Source organism: Haematobia irritans, chromosome 4 (assembly GCF_050003625.1).
Source record: "Haematobia irritans isolate KBUSLIRL chromosome 4, ASM5000362v1, whole genome shotgun sequence".
Lineage (NCBI taxonomy): Eukaryota > Metazoa > Arthropoda > Insecta > Diptera > Muscidae > Haematobia > Haematobia irritans.
In genome coordinates this window covers 218,293,854-218,313,217 of record NC_134400.1, presented here as the reverse complement: position 1 = coordinate 218,313,217, position 19,364 = coordinate 218,293,854, and the positions used below count along the sequence as shown (strand labels likewise).

Sequence of the window (19,364 nt, the reverse complement as noted above, 5' to 3'; positions counted from 1 at the left end):
AATCTGTGTCCAATTCTGTGTGTCGATATTCAGGCAAAGTGGGTATTACATTCTAGCAATTTTGGTTTAGGTCTTCGCTAAAACAACTTTGACTTCACAACCTTCTGAAAAAAATGATGAGAGGTCCCCGTCAAGCGTACATTAACACCCTCCTATACCCTCAATAACAGTTCAATGCAAGTACGCGTGCACGTTTCGCGGGAATCGGTCCAGTTAAGTATATAAACGACAGCTGAAAAATTGTTTGATTTTCGTTCGAAAATCGATTTGATCCCATGACCTTTTGTTTGTAAGGCGTGGATGTCAATCCTTGATGGAGGTATCCCACTTTTTGTGAGTGTAGTTTAGTACAATAAATCCATATTTCAACTGTAGAGTTAACATACTATAAGAACGAAACTGTCCCCCACTTTGAAATTCGAATTATTTTCCATGGACAACGCAATCATAAGGTCATTTATTGTGGCTATTACAAATATTATAGTAAGATAATGACATTTATTTTAACAATATTTGATAGATCTTATATTAAATTGTAGTGCATTTATTTTTATTAAAATGATTTAGTCTTTTGTTGCAGTGTATATCGTTAGAACTTAAAGTAATTATGAGAGAGAATAATAGCTAAACTCATAATAAAAAAAAATAGATATCTCTAATGATCTTTCTGAGTCTTGTGCAGTTTTGCATAGAAACCATCTTTGGCCATCAGTTGATGATGGGTTCCTTGTTCTATAATGCGACCATTTTGAACAACACATATCAAATCGGCATTTTGGACGGTGGACAAACGATGGGCGATAATAATACAGGTTCGTCCGGTACAGGCAACATCGAGAGCTTGCTGCACTAGTTGTTCACTTTGCAGATCTAAGGCTGAGGTTGCTTCGTCCAGAAGCAGAACTTTGGGATTGCGAACCAAGGCCCGGGCAATGGCAATTCTTTGTTTTTGTCCTCCAGAGAGTTGCGTTCCACGACTGCCCATTTTCGTGTCATAACCATTTGGAAGTCCCATAATAAATGAATGGGCATTGGCACTTTTGGCCGCGGCAATAATTTCGTTCATGGTTACATCTCTTGAGTTATCGCCATAGGCAATATTTTCAGCTATGGTCCGTTCGAAGAGGGATGGTTCCTGTGAAACTGTGCCAATTTTGCTACGTAGATTGTCCAAGGATAGATCGGTTTGGATATCATCATTGTTAATGTGCTGTAAAAGACAAATGACAATCGACTATCTCTTTGTCTTTCAAACTTAAGAACACTTACAATTGCTCCATTATCGGGATCATAGAAGCGTTGCAAGAGTTGAATACACGTTGATTTTCCACATCCAGAAGTTCCAACCAGGGCTACGGTTTTGCCCAGAAGAACATCCAAATTTAAACCATTCAATACTTTGACATCTAGCCGTGTGGGGTATCTAAACTCTATGTCTGTATAGCGAACACCTTCGAAAAGATTCAATTGCTTGGCAAATGTGTTCTTAGCAGGCATTATGGAATTGGTGATCTTAGGTTTTCTATCAAGGATCTGGAATATTCTATAGCTAGCCACTAAGGCAGCAGTGAAGGCGGGGGCAAATGCTAACGATTGGGCCAACATCATGGAACCATATAGTAAGGTCTCCGAAACCCTGGAAGAAAATATGTTATTACAAATCGTCTAGATATAAGTTCAAATTGGCCTACTTGATGATATCCTGAAAAGCTACATCATTTTTGGATACCAAGACACCACCATAGCAAAGGGCTGCAGCGTAAGCAAAGAATAGGAAAGCTTGTCCAGAGGAGTTAATAAGGCCACGATATTTTAATTTATGGCGTATCAATTTCTCCACCTTCTTGACTTCTTGGTTATATTTATCGATCACCTGTTGCTCTCTCCGAAGTCCAGCAATAGTCCTAATATTGGTTATAGCCTCTGTGGCAATTCGACAGGCTTCCTCCAAAACCACTTTTTCACGTATCATCGATGCTGTCATAAATCTAAAAAAATAATACATCATACAACAACGCCTCTTTACTTGAACAATCTAGATATACTCACTTGGCTTCAAATATCACAGATCCTACTATAACGGGACATGCACAGATGCATACCAAGGCCAATTTCCAGGAGTAGTAAAAGGACAAAGCTAAACTTACAATAAAGTTGGAGAATGCTTGAATCAAGCCACTTAAGGGATAACCAATGGCTCCCTGAACGCCTGCAGCATCACCTGAAAGTCGTGCCGATAATGCTCCCACCGAATTGGACTCATGATCAAACCAGGCCATCTCCTGTTTCATAATAGATTTAAAAGTCAAGGAACGCACCCGTGTGGTCAACCAAACGCCAGCATAATTGAAGAGATATGTTTGCAAGAAACAAGCTAAACCCGTTAAAATTCCAATTACCAAACAACAAATCGATAAGATGGCCGTACGGTCCAAGGCCCTTTGAGGGTCCTCTTCGGCCAGAGCAGCATAAAATTCACCAAATGCTATAGAAAAGCCGGGATAGGTAAAACCAAAGCCTATGGCACATATACTGCCCATCACAATGTAGCACCACTCGGGTCGGGCAATGTTAAGAATACGCCCAAAGGTTTGGAAAAAGTTGGGCTTGATCTCAGGTTCTTCGTCGGATTTTGTAGCTGTAGCTATCACCGAATTACCCTTCAAATCATGTTCCTCTATTTGGAAACTGTTTTTATGATTTTTATCCAAATTGACGGGGTTTGTTTCGAAGGACTTTTCATATATGGCCAAGCTGTTTCCTGAAGAATAGATAGGGTTAAAATTGCCTGTTAGAATAGGAAATTGTGCTCGTCTGATGTTAAAGATATAAGGTCATTGTGATACCACTTGAAGAACTTATTTCATATTAATGAGTGTCGCCCTACACAGAAAAAAAGTGTCTCGTAAATTTAAGAAGATTTTTACAATAATTTATTACAAGAATTTTCCAGAATTTTAGTTCATTTTTCGTATCTTCAACGAAAATTAACTAGTCGAAAGGAAATTTTACAATTTCTAAGTAGCAATCGTTTAGTTCATGGCCTACAAAATACGATGGAAATTTCCTTAAAAAATTTCTTAACTGGTAGTTAAAAATTCGTTTGTCATGCTATAAAACTACTTGTGAAATGTAAAGTATTTTCTAAATAATAAGTGCAATTTACCATAAGATTTTTTTGTAGGAGAAAATATTTTTTTACGAAAAATGAACTTGAAAGTGGATAGCAATTTCTTACTGAAAATTCCTATGGTTAATAATTGTTGGTAAAAATTTTCCCAATGAAATATTTTTAGTTCACATGTAATTAAATTTATAGACATTTTCGTCAAAAATGGGTAGATATCATTTCATGAAGTGTTTGCTAATTTTAAGTTAAACGTTTCATCGTTCTTATACTGATATGCATTTAAGAGTATTGTTTTTAGAGTAAATTGTGGACAGATGCGATGAACTAATGCATAGTACAGAGATTTTTCTCGTCAAAGTGGAATATGTTTAATGTAAAGATGATGTTACTTGAATTTTTTTTTGAGAGTGAGAGCATGCAATGCAATAATGAGAAATGGTAGCGAGTGATGGGGATGTTGTGTATATCTGAGCGTGGGGTTGTTTTTGTTCTTTCAGTGGTTTGTGTGTGTGTTTATTATTGGCGAATGGTTTATTTGTCTGGATGAGGTGTTGTTTTCAATGAAGGCACATGTGTTTTTGTTGTTGTAGGAATGTTTTGGTTTTGCTTGGTTTTGTTTGGCATGCTTAAGTTATATAGTTGGCGTTGGCGTGGGCTGTTGCATCTTTTTAGCAAGTATGTAACAAGGGAATATAAAGGTATGGAATATTTTGGTTTTTTAAACATATATTGGTGTTTGTTTATTAAAACTTTGAAATGAAAGTTATTAATATTTTAGAGATGAGATGTACGATGGCGAAGTGATGATCGGTAGCTTAGAAAAAAGTTATTAAGAATGTTTAATATTTAGGAAAAAATGCTGAAATGGAAAGTATATTGAAATTGTTTTATCTAATTTAATTTTTATTATTCAATGTAAAAAATAAATATTCAATTTCAGAGTAACTCCAGATGAATTTGGAAAATTGTTTGTTACACCTCAGCGTATAGTTTAATGATAAATAGGTAAGAGTTCTTTTTCAATGTGGTTTTCTTTTAAAAAATAATACTCTTTATATATATTATTATTTGCTAATTATTATTATTATATTTTTTAATAAGTTTCATGTTTTTCTTTGTTGTAAAAAAATATCTAAGTTAAGAGCAACCCCAGATGGATTCGGGCAAATTTTTATATTTCTCCTCAGCGTATAATTTAATAGAGAAGTGTTAAGTTTTCTTTTAAAAATTGGCTTTCTTTTCACTAGAATATTTAAATTTTTATGACCTTTTTATTATCAAAATTACATGTTTTTAATACCTTATTATAGTATTACATTAATCAAATATTTTTGGAAACCAATTTAATATTTTTATTGTAAAAAACAAATATTTAATTTCAGAATAACAATTTGGAAACATTTTTATGAATTGGTAAGCTTTCTTTAACATTCTTTTAACCAGAATATTTAGTTTTTTTATGCATATTATTTCTTTAATTAGATTTTTTGGAAACCAATTTAATGTAAAAAATAAATATTTAATTTCAGAGTATCCCCAAATGAATTTCGATAACTTTTTAACCTCAGCGTACAATTTAATAGATAATTGGTAAGTTTTATATTAAAACTTTGGCTTTCTATTGACAAGAATATTTATTGTATTATGTCCTTCACATATACGATAACAACACAGTTTTATGAGTTAATATATTACTTAATTCATTATTTCTCTAATTGTTTCAGGTACAAACATTATGAGGTATCTAAGAAAAGTTGAATTCCTTACACCATTTAATAAAATGCCCCCAAATATGGTAAGTTACAAGCTAATTTAAAGATATTAAAAATTATATTTTATTACATGTTAATTTTTAACAATTTTCATTATTCCTTCCATTTTTTTCAGCAAGATATGTGAATATACTAACGATGAATAAAAAACTAAGGAAAAGTCAAAATGTCCAAATAGCGAGTTAAAATAAACTACTTTCTTGTTCCACGTGGTCATAATTTTTATTCACAAAAACATTGTATTAAGAACTCTTATCATAAGTTTTTATAATAAAGTACTTTTGCTTAAAGAAAGTAGAATTTTAATGTATGAAAATTTTCATAATAGTAAAACGGGTTGTTGTTCCTTTAATTATTTAATTTCTCTGTACTGTGGAATGATTGATTTAAAAATAGTTTAGTCGTCGACATTTTAAAGAGACTGTTAACCACTTTTTATTATCGGGTTTCCCAAAAAATAAGCAGGTAAACCAAAATAATACTGACTTTTTAACTTGGTAGGGGTATATAAATCTTATGGTGTTGTAAAAATGAACTAAAATACAATGTTATAAATTAACTAAAATTTAAGAGAATTATAAACTATACAAGTTGAAAAAAATCGTAAGGGCTAAATCATGGTCAATATTACTACAGTTTAGTTCATTTTGCAATGGAAAAGGGTTCACTGTTTTGTCAGTGTAATTTATAGTACCGCTTAAGCAAATCGCAATGTCACCAGCTTTATGCGCTTTACAGACTATGTCTTATATCTTACAGTGTGTCGGATCGATACGACTTGTCGGCAATGACTAAATAATCGGTAAATGTGTTATCGATCCCATAAACATGCTGCATGCTTATAATGTGTACAATATATGGGATATGTTCGACACGAGCACCGTCGTCCGGAATAACTGATAGTCTGTAAAGCGCATTATTGAGAATAGATAAAACATCGATTTTTGGTCTCCGGTGGAAACTGTGAGGGGTTCCCCTGCCAAATATAATAATTTGCATAAGTAAATAATTACGAAGGTCTGTAAACAATATACATCATGTCGCACGTTCATTATAGGCAGCGCCTCTAGTGGATAATAGCGAAGATACAATTTCAAATAACAGTAAGTTATATTTAATATTCGGATTACCTAAGCAGTGGACGAATATTCCTGACCCTGACAAGCAAGGCGAAATTGCTAGCTATTGACAGAGATTCTATTGGAGAAAAGCAAATATATCATTTCAAATAACAGTAACTTTTCATTATTCTGACACTGCACTATGGGCGGAAATTGAAAATTTGCGGCAAAAATTATTTACAATAAAGTATCTAGTATCTCAAACATTGTATACCGATATTTCTTATCTAAATCAAATGTTACCAAAGAAAAGGATGTCAACCCCCCTTATTCCAGGAGCGTTACTATAGAGGGGTCGAAATTGTAATTCCACTTGGAATACTATAGAATATACTTATATATGGAATTTAATTTATACTTGCTTATTTTCCTCATTAAGAAATCGCCTTATCCCCAGAACTTGATATAAATAGTATAAACCAGTTGCCATTTTATTAAATTTATTTTATTAATTAAGATTAACATGTATTAATCATCAAAATCACTTTCTTCGGTATCTAATTTTTTGTTCGCAGTTATTAACCGATTTTGATAAAATTTGGTACCACGTGTTTTCTTGGTAAATTTGGAAAAAATTGGATCAAGGTTAGATATTGCCCCCATGTATATGTATCGCCCGATTTCGACAAATAAAATCATGCTGCGCTTATTTATTACTAGATTGTCTTCACATTTTACACAAAGTAATAAATGGTATAAATAGTACCCTTAAAGTGTGCAAGATTTCATAAAATTCGATCCAGATTTAGATATAGCTCCCGTATATATGTATCGCCTGATTTTTCCAAATGTAACTATAAAACCCTTATTTATTAACTTACTCAAATTTGGCAGAATGTAATCTTCTATAGTACTAACTATACCTGCAAAAAATCATCGAAATCGGTTCAGATTTAGATATAACTCCCATATATATGCATCGCTCAATTTTGCCCACAGGACCCTTATTTTGGTTCTCTTGTGGCTTCCACACTTCTTTTTAATATAATTATTTCTGTTTTAATTAATTTGCTTAATTCTTCGTCGATTTTATGTGGTATTTAACCTTTCCAGGAAGTAAATATAGCATTTTTGTGTTTTTTGTTTTTCAGCCAAGATGATAATAATTCGCTATTTTTATCTTCACTATTTCTACAAAAATTACATTTATTTTAGTATGGGCACGTAAAAGTATACTTCCCCACGAACAATAACAAGCAAAGATTTGCATTAACAATCGTTAATAAATCTAGTTCTATTCCTCGTAAATATACGTATGTACTAAAATTTTCACAAATAAACCGTACTATTGAAACCACAAATTAAAGTTCAGAAACAAAAATATTTTTTAAAGTGTTTACAACAATTTGAACCACTAACCCTCATCTTAGAATCCACATTTAAAAGTTTGCTTTATTCTCTTTTATTGCGAAAAAAATTAAGCACGAAATTTTTTACATTTTTGCTTTCCTTGAGTACACACAGCTTGTATAAATTTGGTAAACATTGACAGCTTTTTCTCATGAACAGGGTTGCCAAGTTTTAAATTAACTTTCGATTAGTTCTTTCCAAGATGTTCTTTTAATTTCAATTGGAATATCCAATAATTTTTCATTTTGAAAATTTGAATTTTTGCCGCTGTTTTGCGATTTCCGCCCATAGTGCACTGGCAGGCGAGACGGGCATGCCGTTATTTCAAAACTGTGGGCTAATATAAACATGGCAGAATCTCCAGTGGTGAACAGTGAAGATTTCATTCCAAATAATAACCTCTTAATTAACACCCGGATTATATAAGCAGTAGTCGTATAATTGTAACCCTGACAAATTAAACGAGCATGCCAGCTATGTTGAAACGGTGACTCTCTTCACAGACATGTGCTACATCTACCATGACTGTAGGAAATATTATTGACGCTAATGTCTTTGGAATAATCCTCTAATATTTTGACTGTAGCATCGGATGCGATTATCCCACCTCAGTAATGTTGGTGACATTTCTGAGTCTTTAAAGCTTCTCTAAGTGGTTTCACTGCAATGTGGAACGCCGTTCGGACTCAGCTATAAAAATGAGGTCCCTTATCATTGAGCTTAACATAGAATCGGGCAGCACTCAGTGATAATAGACAAGTTCACCACTGTGGTATCCCAATGAACTAAATAGTCTAAGTGAGCCTGAAATATCGGGCTGCCACTATACCTAACCTAACCTAACTTATATAGAAGTTGGTTAGGTTTCAGCACAATTCTCCACAAGCAAGCACTGCCAACACTCTGAGAAACACTTGAATTTGTTCATTTATAGCAGGTTGAAGAAACTGAACCGATATTCCTTAGGTCGATTTTGGATTTCGATCCAGCACTTGTGTTGCTGATCGTAATGGGAACCTTTATCGGCCTCCCGATATTAATCGCTGTTATTTGAAATAGAAATAAAAGTTTGTTAGGTTGTGCTGGTATTCTATACTAGGAGGCGCTGCCGTGTTCTAAATTAGGTAATACTTCCTATAAATTTTCATTTCATTTGAAGATTTTATGGCGTCAAAAGGAATGCTCGTTTGTCTAAAATTTCGTTCCTCAGAAATTTATATCTTATCTAATTCGTCGAAAATTTAGGATTTAAAATAAATGTAGTTCTGTGGAAATATCAGAATAGAGTAATTCTTTGCAGTAAGTGCCACGATCATTATCATGGCACCTAATTCTAAAGATTTCACTTACGCTTTGCTTCATCGATATCTTCCATGTTTTCGGGCTCTGGAACATTTATCGCTCCTGCCTTAACCATGTCGTAGTAAGCTCCCTCTAAAGCCATAAGATCATCATGTGAACCCTCCTCAATAACTTTGCCCTCATGAATAAAGACAATCTTGTCGGCCCCACGTATGGCAGAAAGACGATGTGAGACAACAATTGTGGTGCGTCCTTTAGCTGCCAAATCTAAAGCTTGTTGTACAAGTTTTTCCGATTGATAGTCCAAAGCTGATGTTGCTTCATCCAAGAGTAAAATCTTAGGATTTTGTATTAAAGCGCGAGCAATAGCAATTCTCTGCTTCTGTCCTCCGGATAGCTGGGAGCCACGTTCTCCGATCATCGTCTTGTAACTCTGTGGATGTAAAAACGAAGACCTTTAGTTATGGATGAAACCCCCTAAATCTACATATGCAAATTACCTCTGGCAAACGGGAAATAAATTCATGGACACCAGCTGCCTTGGCAGCATTTTCTATTTCTTTTTGGGTAGCCTTTGGTTTGCCATAGCTAATATTTTCAGCTATAAGTACAATAATTGAAAATGAGATACTGATCATGGATTATTTTGACATTACCTATTGTTCCCATGAAAAGTACTGGTTCTTGTCCCACAATGGCCATATTGGATCGCAACCATTTGATATTGTATTTCCGTATATCCAAATCATCCAACATAATGGAACCAAATACTGGGTCATAAAACCTCTGTAGTAATTGAATGCAGGTGGATTTGCCACAACCTGAGGAACCCACCAAAGCAACTGTGGTGCCCGATTTTATTTTGATATTTAAACCACGATGCACAATAACATCCGGGCGTGAGGGATATCGAAAGAACACATCAGCAAACTCTATATCGCCCCTTAGGCCATAGTTCAAGAGTTTTCCATCAGTTGACATGGGATCGATTTTGGATTCAGAATCGATTACTTTGAAAATTGTTGCAGCACAGCCGCGAGCCATGGCGAAGGACTCCAAAAAGGGAGATGTTCTCGCTATATTATCAGCTCCGATGATGATTCCGAAAAAGGCCTATTTGTTCAAAACGAAAATACTTTCAATAAAATATTTCTTATTGCATCAAATGTAAAGCTCACATACTATCATCAAAATTGCTGGAGTATAATCCTTATCCTCTTTATCCCGGTCATCTATAATCAAATTAACACCATACCAAAAGGCTCCAGCACATGATAGAAACAGTAAACTTTTTAGAACACCATCACTGAATCCCGAGAAAGCTCCTTTACGTTGACTGGCCTTGCGGGCAGTTACTAGAAAATTATCAAATCTCTGAGATTCCTTTGCTTCACCACCGAATGAGACCACAGTACGTATGGCTCCCAAAATTTCCTCCACCAGATTTCCAGCATTGCCATATGACTCCTGTTCTTTGGTCGTGAGTTTACTTTGGAACTTAATTTTTAGAGTAGGTTTATTAAAATTTTGTAATCGCTTATTGGTTTATATGAAAAAATTACCTTGGCCACAAAGTAGTTGAGCACAATAACTATGGGAATATAAACACTAACCGCCAAAGTCAATTTCCAACCATAAGCAAAGGATATGGCTACTGTTATAACAAATCCAATCATTAGATATAAGAAATGTCCAACTTTCTCCGATATGCCATCTCGAATCTTTTCTACATCACTGAAAATAAAAGTATTGCGTAAAAAGAATTTTTTAAACCAAACATTTTGACCTTCATTGGTATTGATTCTCAGCCGGAACAAATGGAATAAATTAATCTTTTATTCGCATACAAATTCCTGGTCTTTAACACACCACACCCAGAGAAGGAATATGATCACTTCAAACTTGTTTCAAGAGCAAAATGTTATTTTTGGACGGCGAACATGCACTCAAAAAAAGTTTACTTGGATCCACATATTTTGACATTCCTTTAAGGATTTTGGTATTGATTCCGAGCCAAAGATGCGCGTTCTTTAAAATAAGGAAATTTTTTGCGACCTATCTGGCTTTAAATATAGGACCTATAAAATTAAAATTAGGATACAGATCTCCTTTATCGAATTTTCAATAGATTTTTCCGGTATATTAATAAAGCTATTCACGTACAAACAAGTGCCAGTTTAAAAATCCAAATTATGACGGATACTTCGTAGTAAAAAATATTTTCTTAATTCCGAAAAAAAACTTTAAACCAAAGATGCTAAATCTTCAAAATAAATAAGCCTACATTTGAAGCGTTTTTATCTTAAATGTAAAGATTCAATATTTCAGTTAACTTAAGGGCGATTTCTTTAAATCAAAAATGTGTTTCTTTACTTTAAGGAAAATTTGCCTTAGTTTAAAAACACGCAACTTTAACGAAGGGACCCAAATTTTCAAAATGTGTGTCCTAAATTTAATGAAAAAAAATTTTAAAGCAAAGAATATAAACTTTCTATTAATTAAAATTTCATTATTTAAAAAAAAATGTCCTTAATAGTGTGTAAATTGCGCATCCTAAAATGTAGGTTGCGTAATCTTTAATATCACGTAAATATTTTTTTAGTGTGTAACATGTTTGTCGCAAAAATATCCCATCGAATCGAAATTCTTTGCAGATGTACAGATAACAAGTACATACGGCCGTAAGTTCGGCCAGGACGAATCTTATGTACCCTCCACCATGGATTGCGTAGAAACTTCTACGAAGACTGTCATCCACAATCGAATTAATTGGGTTGTGGTATCTTAAAACTTCTTAACATCGTTTTCTAAATTGTGAGTTAGTCCATACGTGGTATATATTAGACAAAAAAGGTATGTATAGGTAAGTCTACAAATAATTACGAATCGATAAGGACTTTTGCACCGTACGTAGAGAGCCAGAATTGAAATATGGGGTTATATACAATTATGAACTTGATATGGACCAATTTTTGTGTGATTGGGGATCGATTTATCTGAGGGCTATATATAACTATAGACCGATATGGACCTAGTTAGGCATGGTTGTTAACGACCATATACACGCAAAAAAATAATTCTTTCCTCCCAAACGAAATTTTGGACAAACAAAGTTCGTTTCTCATTTGCTTTTCGTTGAAAGGAAGTGTATTTGGAAGAAAAGTATATACTTTTTTGAGATAAACGTTTATTCTTTTCCAGGATGTAAAAGCAATTTCATAAAGACTAACTCAAAAAATTTTTTTTTCTGGTTAATTGCATTTTCCCTCACATCTTTCTCACTTCCACGAAGTTTTTTAGTTCTTAACACCTTTTTCTGTAATACAAACAATGTAGAAGAAATTATACGATTTTATAAATTTTTAAGTTTTTTTTTACCTTTCGCCTGGACTGAGAATCGAACCGCGGACCATGCAATTTGTAAGGCAGCACACTATCCACTGAGCTACGTAGCTGTTATTGTCATCAATAGCTAATTATCCATATAAGTTATATTAATATAGCATAGCTTGCGGCGCCCACGAGCCGATTAAACAAAGTTTATTTAACAGAAAAATACATTTAGTTTGGGACCGTGGAGCAGTGGTTGCTACGTCGGACTTGCATGCCAAGGGTCGTGGGTTCGATCCCTGCTTCGACCAAAGTTTTTTTTTTTTTTTTTTTTTTTTTTTTTTACATATATTCCAGATATGGTCGGAAGATTCCGAAAAAAATTTCAACATTACATTCTACTATATTAAATTTTTACTATGAACTGTAAAATGTGTCTTATTAAAGACCTAAAGTCAGAAAAGAACAGTGTTTGATATAAACGAAATGGACTGTGTTGTTGGTTCAAAAATAACTCTTTTCATTGAAAAAATAAAAATTGTGTAACAAACGAATTTTTTTGGTGATAAAAGTGTATACTTTTCGAAGCAATTCAAAAAACTCTAACAAAAGAAAAACGTTTTCGGTACACGTTTTCCAAACGTTTTTTTTCTTTGCGTGTACTAGCACAATGTACCAAATTTCAACTGACTCGGATGAAATTTGCTCCTCCAAGTGGCTCCAAAACCAAATCTCGGGATCAGTTTATATGGGGGCTATATATGATTATGGACTGATATGGACCACTTTTGCCATGGTTGTTAAATATCATGTACTAACATCACGTACCAAATTTCAACCGAATCGGTTGAATTTCGCTCTTCCACGAGGCTCCGGAGGTCAAATCTGGGGATCGGTTTATATGGGGGCTATATATAATTATTGACCGATGTGGACCAATTTTTACATGGTTGTTAGAGACCATATACCAACACCATGTACCAGCCGGATCGGATGAAATTTGCTTCTCTTAGAGACTCCGCAAGCCAAATCTGGGGATCGGTTTATATGGGGGCTATATATAATTATGGAGCGATTTGGACCAATTTTTGCATAGTTTCAGAGACCATATACCAACACCATGTACCAAATTTCAGCCGGATCGGATGAAATTTGCTTCTCTTAGAGGCTCGGCAAGCCAAATCGGGGGATCGGTTTATATGGAGGCTATATATAATTATTGACCGATGTGGACCAATTTTTGCATGGTTGTTAGAGACCATATACAACCATCATGTACCAAATTTCATTCGGAAGCCAAATTTGGGGGTCCGTTTATATAGGGGCTATACGTAAAAGTGGACCGATAAGGCATTTTCAATACCATCCGACCTACATCAATAACAACTACTTGTGCCAAGTTTCAAGTCGATAGCTTGTTTCGTGCGGAAGTTAGCGTGATTTCAATAGGCGGACGGACGGACGGACATGCTCAGATCGACTCAGAATTTCACCACGACCCAGAATATATATAATTTATAGGGTCTTAGAGCAATATTTCGATGTGTTACAAACGGAATGACAAAGTTAATATACCCCCATCCTATGGTGGAGGGTATAAAAAAGCTAAGTCGTCAAAATAAGTCTTAGTCTACATTTAAAGTTTTTATCTTGAATTCAAAGATTCAATATTTTACTTAATTTAAAGATTATTTCTTTAACTCAAACATGTTTTTCTTTACTGTAAAGAAAATTTGCTTACTTCGAAGACATATGTACTAAATGTAAGCAAAATAATTAATTAAAGAAAAAAAATTGACATAATATTTTGTTTAACTTTTCAGTGTATCGTATAGTCCAATGGCTTGAATTTCTATCTTACTTGTTTTCAAAGTAAGATTTCAATTAAATTCTCACTACTTACTCGGTCATATTTTGTGCGAAATTTTGTTTGCTCGCCAAATCATGCCATCCAATGTCCTGCCTAATTACTGACTGGAATAGTTTCATACGCATGCGAGTCACTTGACGTAATGCAACCAAATTGAAGATATCCACCGAGAATATACCCGAGATAAACATAACAACTGAAGCTAATGTAAGTAATATTCCATAAGATATGGAGTCATAATAGAGTTCTTCATTATTGAGTTCAATCGAAGCATTTGTTCTGAAATAAAAGAAGTACGAATTTTTTAAACACATTTAATATCTTTGGATTTAAGATTCTACTTACAGTGTCCTACCACCTCCAAATATTGGCAAGGCATAGGTCTTAGAACTGGTTCCAATTCGATATGTACGATCCACCAACATGGCTGTAAATTCACTATAGACTATGACAACAGCTGGCAATGTCAAAGCTTTTATCGCCGACATAACAAAGCCAAAGAATAATAAAAATATCTCCCATTTTGTGGAAAATCGAAAAAGGGTGAAGAAACCCACTGGTTTTGTTGGTTCCAAACCCTCGGCCATGGGCATATCCATAGAGGATTTCGAAACAGAAGAGTCCTCACGATCCATGTTGGGTCTGTTTTAAATTAAAAATAAATGAAATGAAAAGTTTACAAGTTTTTTTTTTATATCAATTCATTCATTAGTTTGCATTGTCCACATGCTTACACTTCAACGACATTTTAAGGGGGGTTAATTAAATTAAACTTTTATTGCCATAAATGTATCGTTCAATACTGTATGGACTACATATTATTTACAATCTAGTTACTCTTTCAGTGCTTCTCTTGCACGCTTCATGTTTACTTGACCTATGGGATCAATGGAATTGTTCTCATGATGAATGTTTCATACGGTAGTCATTTAATAATTATTCTTGCCCGATATGTGTGAAAGTGAAAACTGCATGCCTATCTTTGTCTTTCAAGGGTGTACAAATAAATTCGCGCTTAAGTAAAATACAAATTTTTGGAACGAATTTTACATATGGAACGTATTCCATTAGTGGAAATCGTGATTACATTTTTATAAACGATGCCGTTTCGTCGTATTCCTCGATAGATATCTATTGTAAATAATTTGTCTAATAACATAAATTTTGAAAATTGGTAAATATTTATAAAAAATATGTATAACAATTTGAACACTTTATCCAATTTTAACATACTTTATCTAATTTTATTTGTTTCTTGGATTGTTTTGTTTTGAGAAGATTTTTTCAATACGGTAGACCATGAAATCAAGGATTTATCATATTTGCGAATTTGTTTATCTTTAATGCAAAAATTGACAATATCATTTAATTTATATGTTTTGCTTTATATTAACACCCAGAAAAAAGTGTCTTCGAAACTAAAGGAATAGTTCATTAACTAGAATAAGGCATGGAATTTTACTAACACTGTTTTCTTTGCTGGGTATAAGAATTTACTACTGAAAAAGAAAATGCTATTCACTGATAACAAAGCATTCGTAAAAATAAACAAAACCCGAACTAAAACCAAGTTTCCTCAAATTTAGAAAGATTTCTTATAAAATGATAATTCTGACTTCCTTTATTATAGAAAGCTTATCATACATACGAATAACACTTGGCATAGAAAAATATTTTAGTTCATTCGTACTAAGAAGTATTCAATCCTTTCAAAACTTAAGGAAACACACTTGTTAGAATATAGGAAAATTTCCTACATTTCTTTTATCTACCTATCGATATGTTTGCGCGTGGGTTGTTTTTGTAGTTGGAATCGCGTTGTTATGGTATACGGAGAGATTGTTAAAAAGTAATATTGTAAAATGATATAATAAAAAACAAATAAAAATATAAAATATTTATTATTTTAAATTATTGAGAAAAATGTTCGTTTTTTGAAAATTGGTTTATAAAACAAGTATATACAGCACTAAGTTCGGCCGGGCCGAATCTTAAATACCCACCACCATGAACCAAATATTAGGGTTTCCTTTGAAATTTCAGGGCTTGAGGACACTTCCCGAAGATAAATTTAAAGATTTCACCTATGAGGACTATATCAGATTCTGGATTTATAAGAACCATTCTTGTTTGAGTTTTAGAGGAATCATTAACATCTCTTGTAAGTGTGCAAGAAAATTATAAAATAACGTCGTGATTTGAAATCTTAAATCTGTAGAAGTAAAATCTGGAAATTTTACATTGAGTTTCAAGCAATTTTCATGATCAGTGCGCCTTCTACCTCAAGAAGTGAAGTCGGTCTATATGGAGGCATTACCAAATGGACCGATAAAAACTTAATCCGATACACGTTTTTGTGAGCCTAAAATACCAGATTATTTACAATTTCAGGCAAATCAGATAAGAACTACGGTTTCTAGAAACTCAAGGAGTCAAATCGGGAGATCGTTCCTATGGGGGCTACACTAAAATATTGACCGATACTCGCCGTTTGCGGCACACCTCTTTATGACCCGAAAATACCTCTAGATTTCTAATTTCAGGCAAATATGATAAAAACTTCGGATTCTAGAAGCCCAAGAAGTAAAATCGGGAAATCGGTCTATATGGGGGCTATACCAAAATATGGACCAATACTCACTATTTTTGGCACACCTCTTTATGGTCTTAAAATACCTCTAGATTTCCAATTTCAGACAAATTGGATAAAAACTACGGTTTCTATAAGCCCAAGACCTCAAACCGGGAGGTCGTTTTATATGGGGACCTTACCAAAAGATGGACCGATACTCACAATTTTTGGCACACGTATTTGTGGTCCTGTAATACCTCTAGATTTCCAATTTCAGGTAAATTGAATAAAAACTGCGGTTTCTATAAGCCCAAGACCCCAAATCGGGAGGTCGTTTTATATGAGGACCATTCCAAAACATGTACCGATACTCACAATTTTTGGCACACGTATTTGTGGTCCTGTAATACCTCTAGATTTCCAATTTCAGGTAAATTGAATTAAAACTGCGGTTTCTATAAGCCCAAGAAGTAAAATCGGGAGATCGGTTTATATGGGGGCTATACCAAAATATGGACCGATGCTCACAATTTTTGGCACACGTATTTGTGGTCCTACAATACCTCTATATTTCCAATTTCAGGTAAATTGAATTAAAACTGCAGTTTCTATAAGCCCAAGAAGTAAAATCGGGAGATCGGTCTATATGGGGGCTATACCAAAACATGGACCGATACTCACCATTTTTGGCACACCTCTTTATGGTCATAAAATACCTCTAGATTTCGAATTTCAGGCAAATTGGATAAACACTACGATTTCTATAAGCCCAAGACCCCAAAGCGGGAGGTCGGTTTATATGGGGACTATATCAAAACCTGGACCGATATAGCCCATCTTCGAACTTGACCTGCCTGCAGACAAAAGACGAGTTTGTGCAAAATTTCAGCACGATTGCTTCAGTATTGAAGACTGTAGCGTGATTACAACAGACAGACAGACAGACAGACGGACATCGTTATATCGTCTTAGAATTTCTCCCTGATCAAGAATATATATACTTTATATAGTCGGAAATCGATATTTCGATGTGTTACAAACGGAATGACAAACTTATTATACCCCGTCACCATTCTATGGTGGTGGGTATAAAAAGAAAACACCAGCAGAATAACAACCCCTTCATACGAATTCATTTTGGAATCTTCAATTATGAGGTAATATTCAGTGATACTAACCTTTTGTGAAAAAATTGGTTTAGGATTTTTGTGTTTATATTTGTAGGTATTGAAATTGTAAAAGGTGGACAAAATTGCTAGGCAGCAACCTATTCAAAGTGAAAGGTACTAGAAGAAGAAAAAATGTTTTAATATTTCAGTCGATGCTGTTGATTCTATATAAATATATTTAATATATTAATAAAACATGTCTTTTATTGAAGAAAAAATTGCTTACATAAATACATAAAATCGTATTTAAAAACGAAGGTAAGCAGTTCTAAATTTGAAATAAAAAGTTTACCACAAATATGTAAGATTTGTCCAAATGAATGAAAAAAATTCAATAAAATCATTCCATATATGAATTCAATTCAGTTAAATTTTTTCATTCTGTAGTATAGTGGTACATAAATATAGGAAAATGTTAACTAATATATGAAATGCGTTCTACCTAATTTCTACGAAAATCACATCGTTCAAACAAATAAAAATTCTTTGGCGCTATACGAAGTTCGACTTTCTTCACAATGAGTTCATTTTAACTTAAAGAAGGGGTCACTTTTTTCTGAGTGAAGAACTCATTGCTTTGCTTCACTCAAAAAAAGTGAACTCTCTATTTCACTAAATCCAATTTAACTTTATTTTAGTTCATGAAATTATATGCTTGGATAAAGTTTCCTATACTCTAATAATTTTTTGCGTACGTTAGTTAAATCAACTAAAAAGCGGGACACAAATTAGACATAATGATTTACTAATTTCGTATTTCTCACAAAATAGTTCATTATTTCCTTAAATTTGTAAATGTTACTACAAATGCGTCCATCATGAAATTCGTACGAGGGCGGTTCGGAAACTTCTTGGCCTATCAATGAAAGAGAATAGTTAGTTTGGCCTATAATATCTTTTGAAGTGTGAGAAAAAATATAAAAAAGAACCTGAAAAATATCAGCTATAATTTGGTTATGAATGTTCATTTATTAGAGACATACAGTAGAAAAAATGTCTCAAAATTTCGTATTTTTCGTTTATTGTCAAAGAAGTTTATAAATATTTTAGTGCTCACCAATTTGGAAAATATTTATACCTTATTTAGATTAAAGCATCTACTTTAAAATAACATCGAGACAAAAACTCGAAATTAAGTGGGAAAATTGAGTTTGTTGTCGTTTTCCATGGTCCTCCTAAGTGGACATCGGTAGTCAAAGGGTTAATAATCTATACACTCAAGAAACTTCACGTTATATTGTGTGGATTTTGAGTAGTAAGTTATCAAACGTTTTATATCAGGCTACTAGTTTTTTTACAATTTCCTTTGGTTTGTTTAAATTAAGGACACATTCCTTTCCTATTGTTTATGTCGAATATCTTTGTGGTAAGACAATTTGTTCTTGATGTAAAAATATTCAGACATGTCGTGTATTTTTTGTTGTTGAGAAAATTCAAACAAGATACAACACAAATTTTCTGTTTGAAAGTAATTTATTATGTAATCACTACTACGGTGATTTTTCCAGTGAAGGAAAATTCACAATGTTTTTTCCTTTCCTTGTTATTTAGTCTAGCTTATCACAAATATCACTACACTTTTTTGTGAAGTATAATTCATAATGAATTTTTCTTTTATTGATAAGATTTACATAAAGGGCTATAATAATCATCATTATAAGTATAAAACATTTTCTCGGAAGGATAATTCACAATAAATTCTTCTTTTCCAGTTATTCTAGGGAAAAACAACTATCACTTTAACACAG

At 33.5% G+C, this 19,364-nt stretch overlaps 1 protein-coding gene across 3 annotated transcripts in view; it reads right to left on the bottom strand.

Annotated features, from left to right (window-relative positions):
• Positions 1 to 423: 423 nt before the first annotated feature.
• The window catches only part of Mdr65 (Multi drug resistance 65), a 31,935-nt gene continuing 12,994 nt past the window's right edge, over positions 424 to 19,364 (bottom strand). For 2 of the 3 annotated variants that reach the window (XM_075308433.1, XM_075308431.1), the window contains exons 2-12: positions 14,221 to 14,517; positions 13,909 to 14,154; positions 10,238 to 10,409; positions 9,858 to 10,172; positions 9,332 to 9,788; positions 9,176 to 9,276; positions 8,724 to 9,108; positions 2,050 to 2,761; positions 1,692 to 1,988; positions 1,270 to 1,636; positions 424 to 1,210 (exon numbers count right to left, since the gene is read on the bottom strand). In XM_075308433.1, coding sequence (XP_075164548.1) covers positions 656 to 1,210; positions 1,270 to 1,636; positions 1,692 to 1,988; positions 2,050 to 2,761; positions 8,724 to 9,108; positions 9,176 to 9,276; positions 9,332 to 9,788; positions 9,858 to 10,172; positions 10,238 to 10,409; positions 13,909 to 14,154; positions 14,221 to 14,510 — 3,897 coding nt within the window. In that variant the 5' untranslated portion in view covers positions 14,511 to 14,517 and the 3' untranslated portion in view covers positions 424 to 655. Of the gene's footprint in view, positions 1,211 to 1,269; positions 1,637 to 1,691; positions 1,989 to 2,049; positions 2,762 to 8,723; positions 9,109 to 9,175; positions 9,277 to 9,331; positions 9,789 to 9,857; positions 10,173 to 10,237; positions 10,410 to 13,908; positions 14,155 to 14,220; positions 14,518 to 17,625; positions 17,734 to 19,364 lie in introns of all 3 variants that reach the window. The other variant, XM_075308432.1, reaches the window with a different exon arrangement.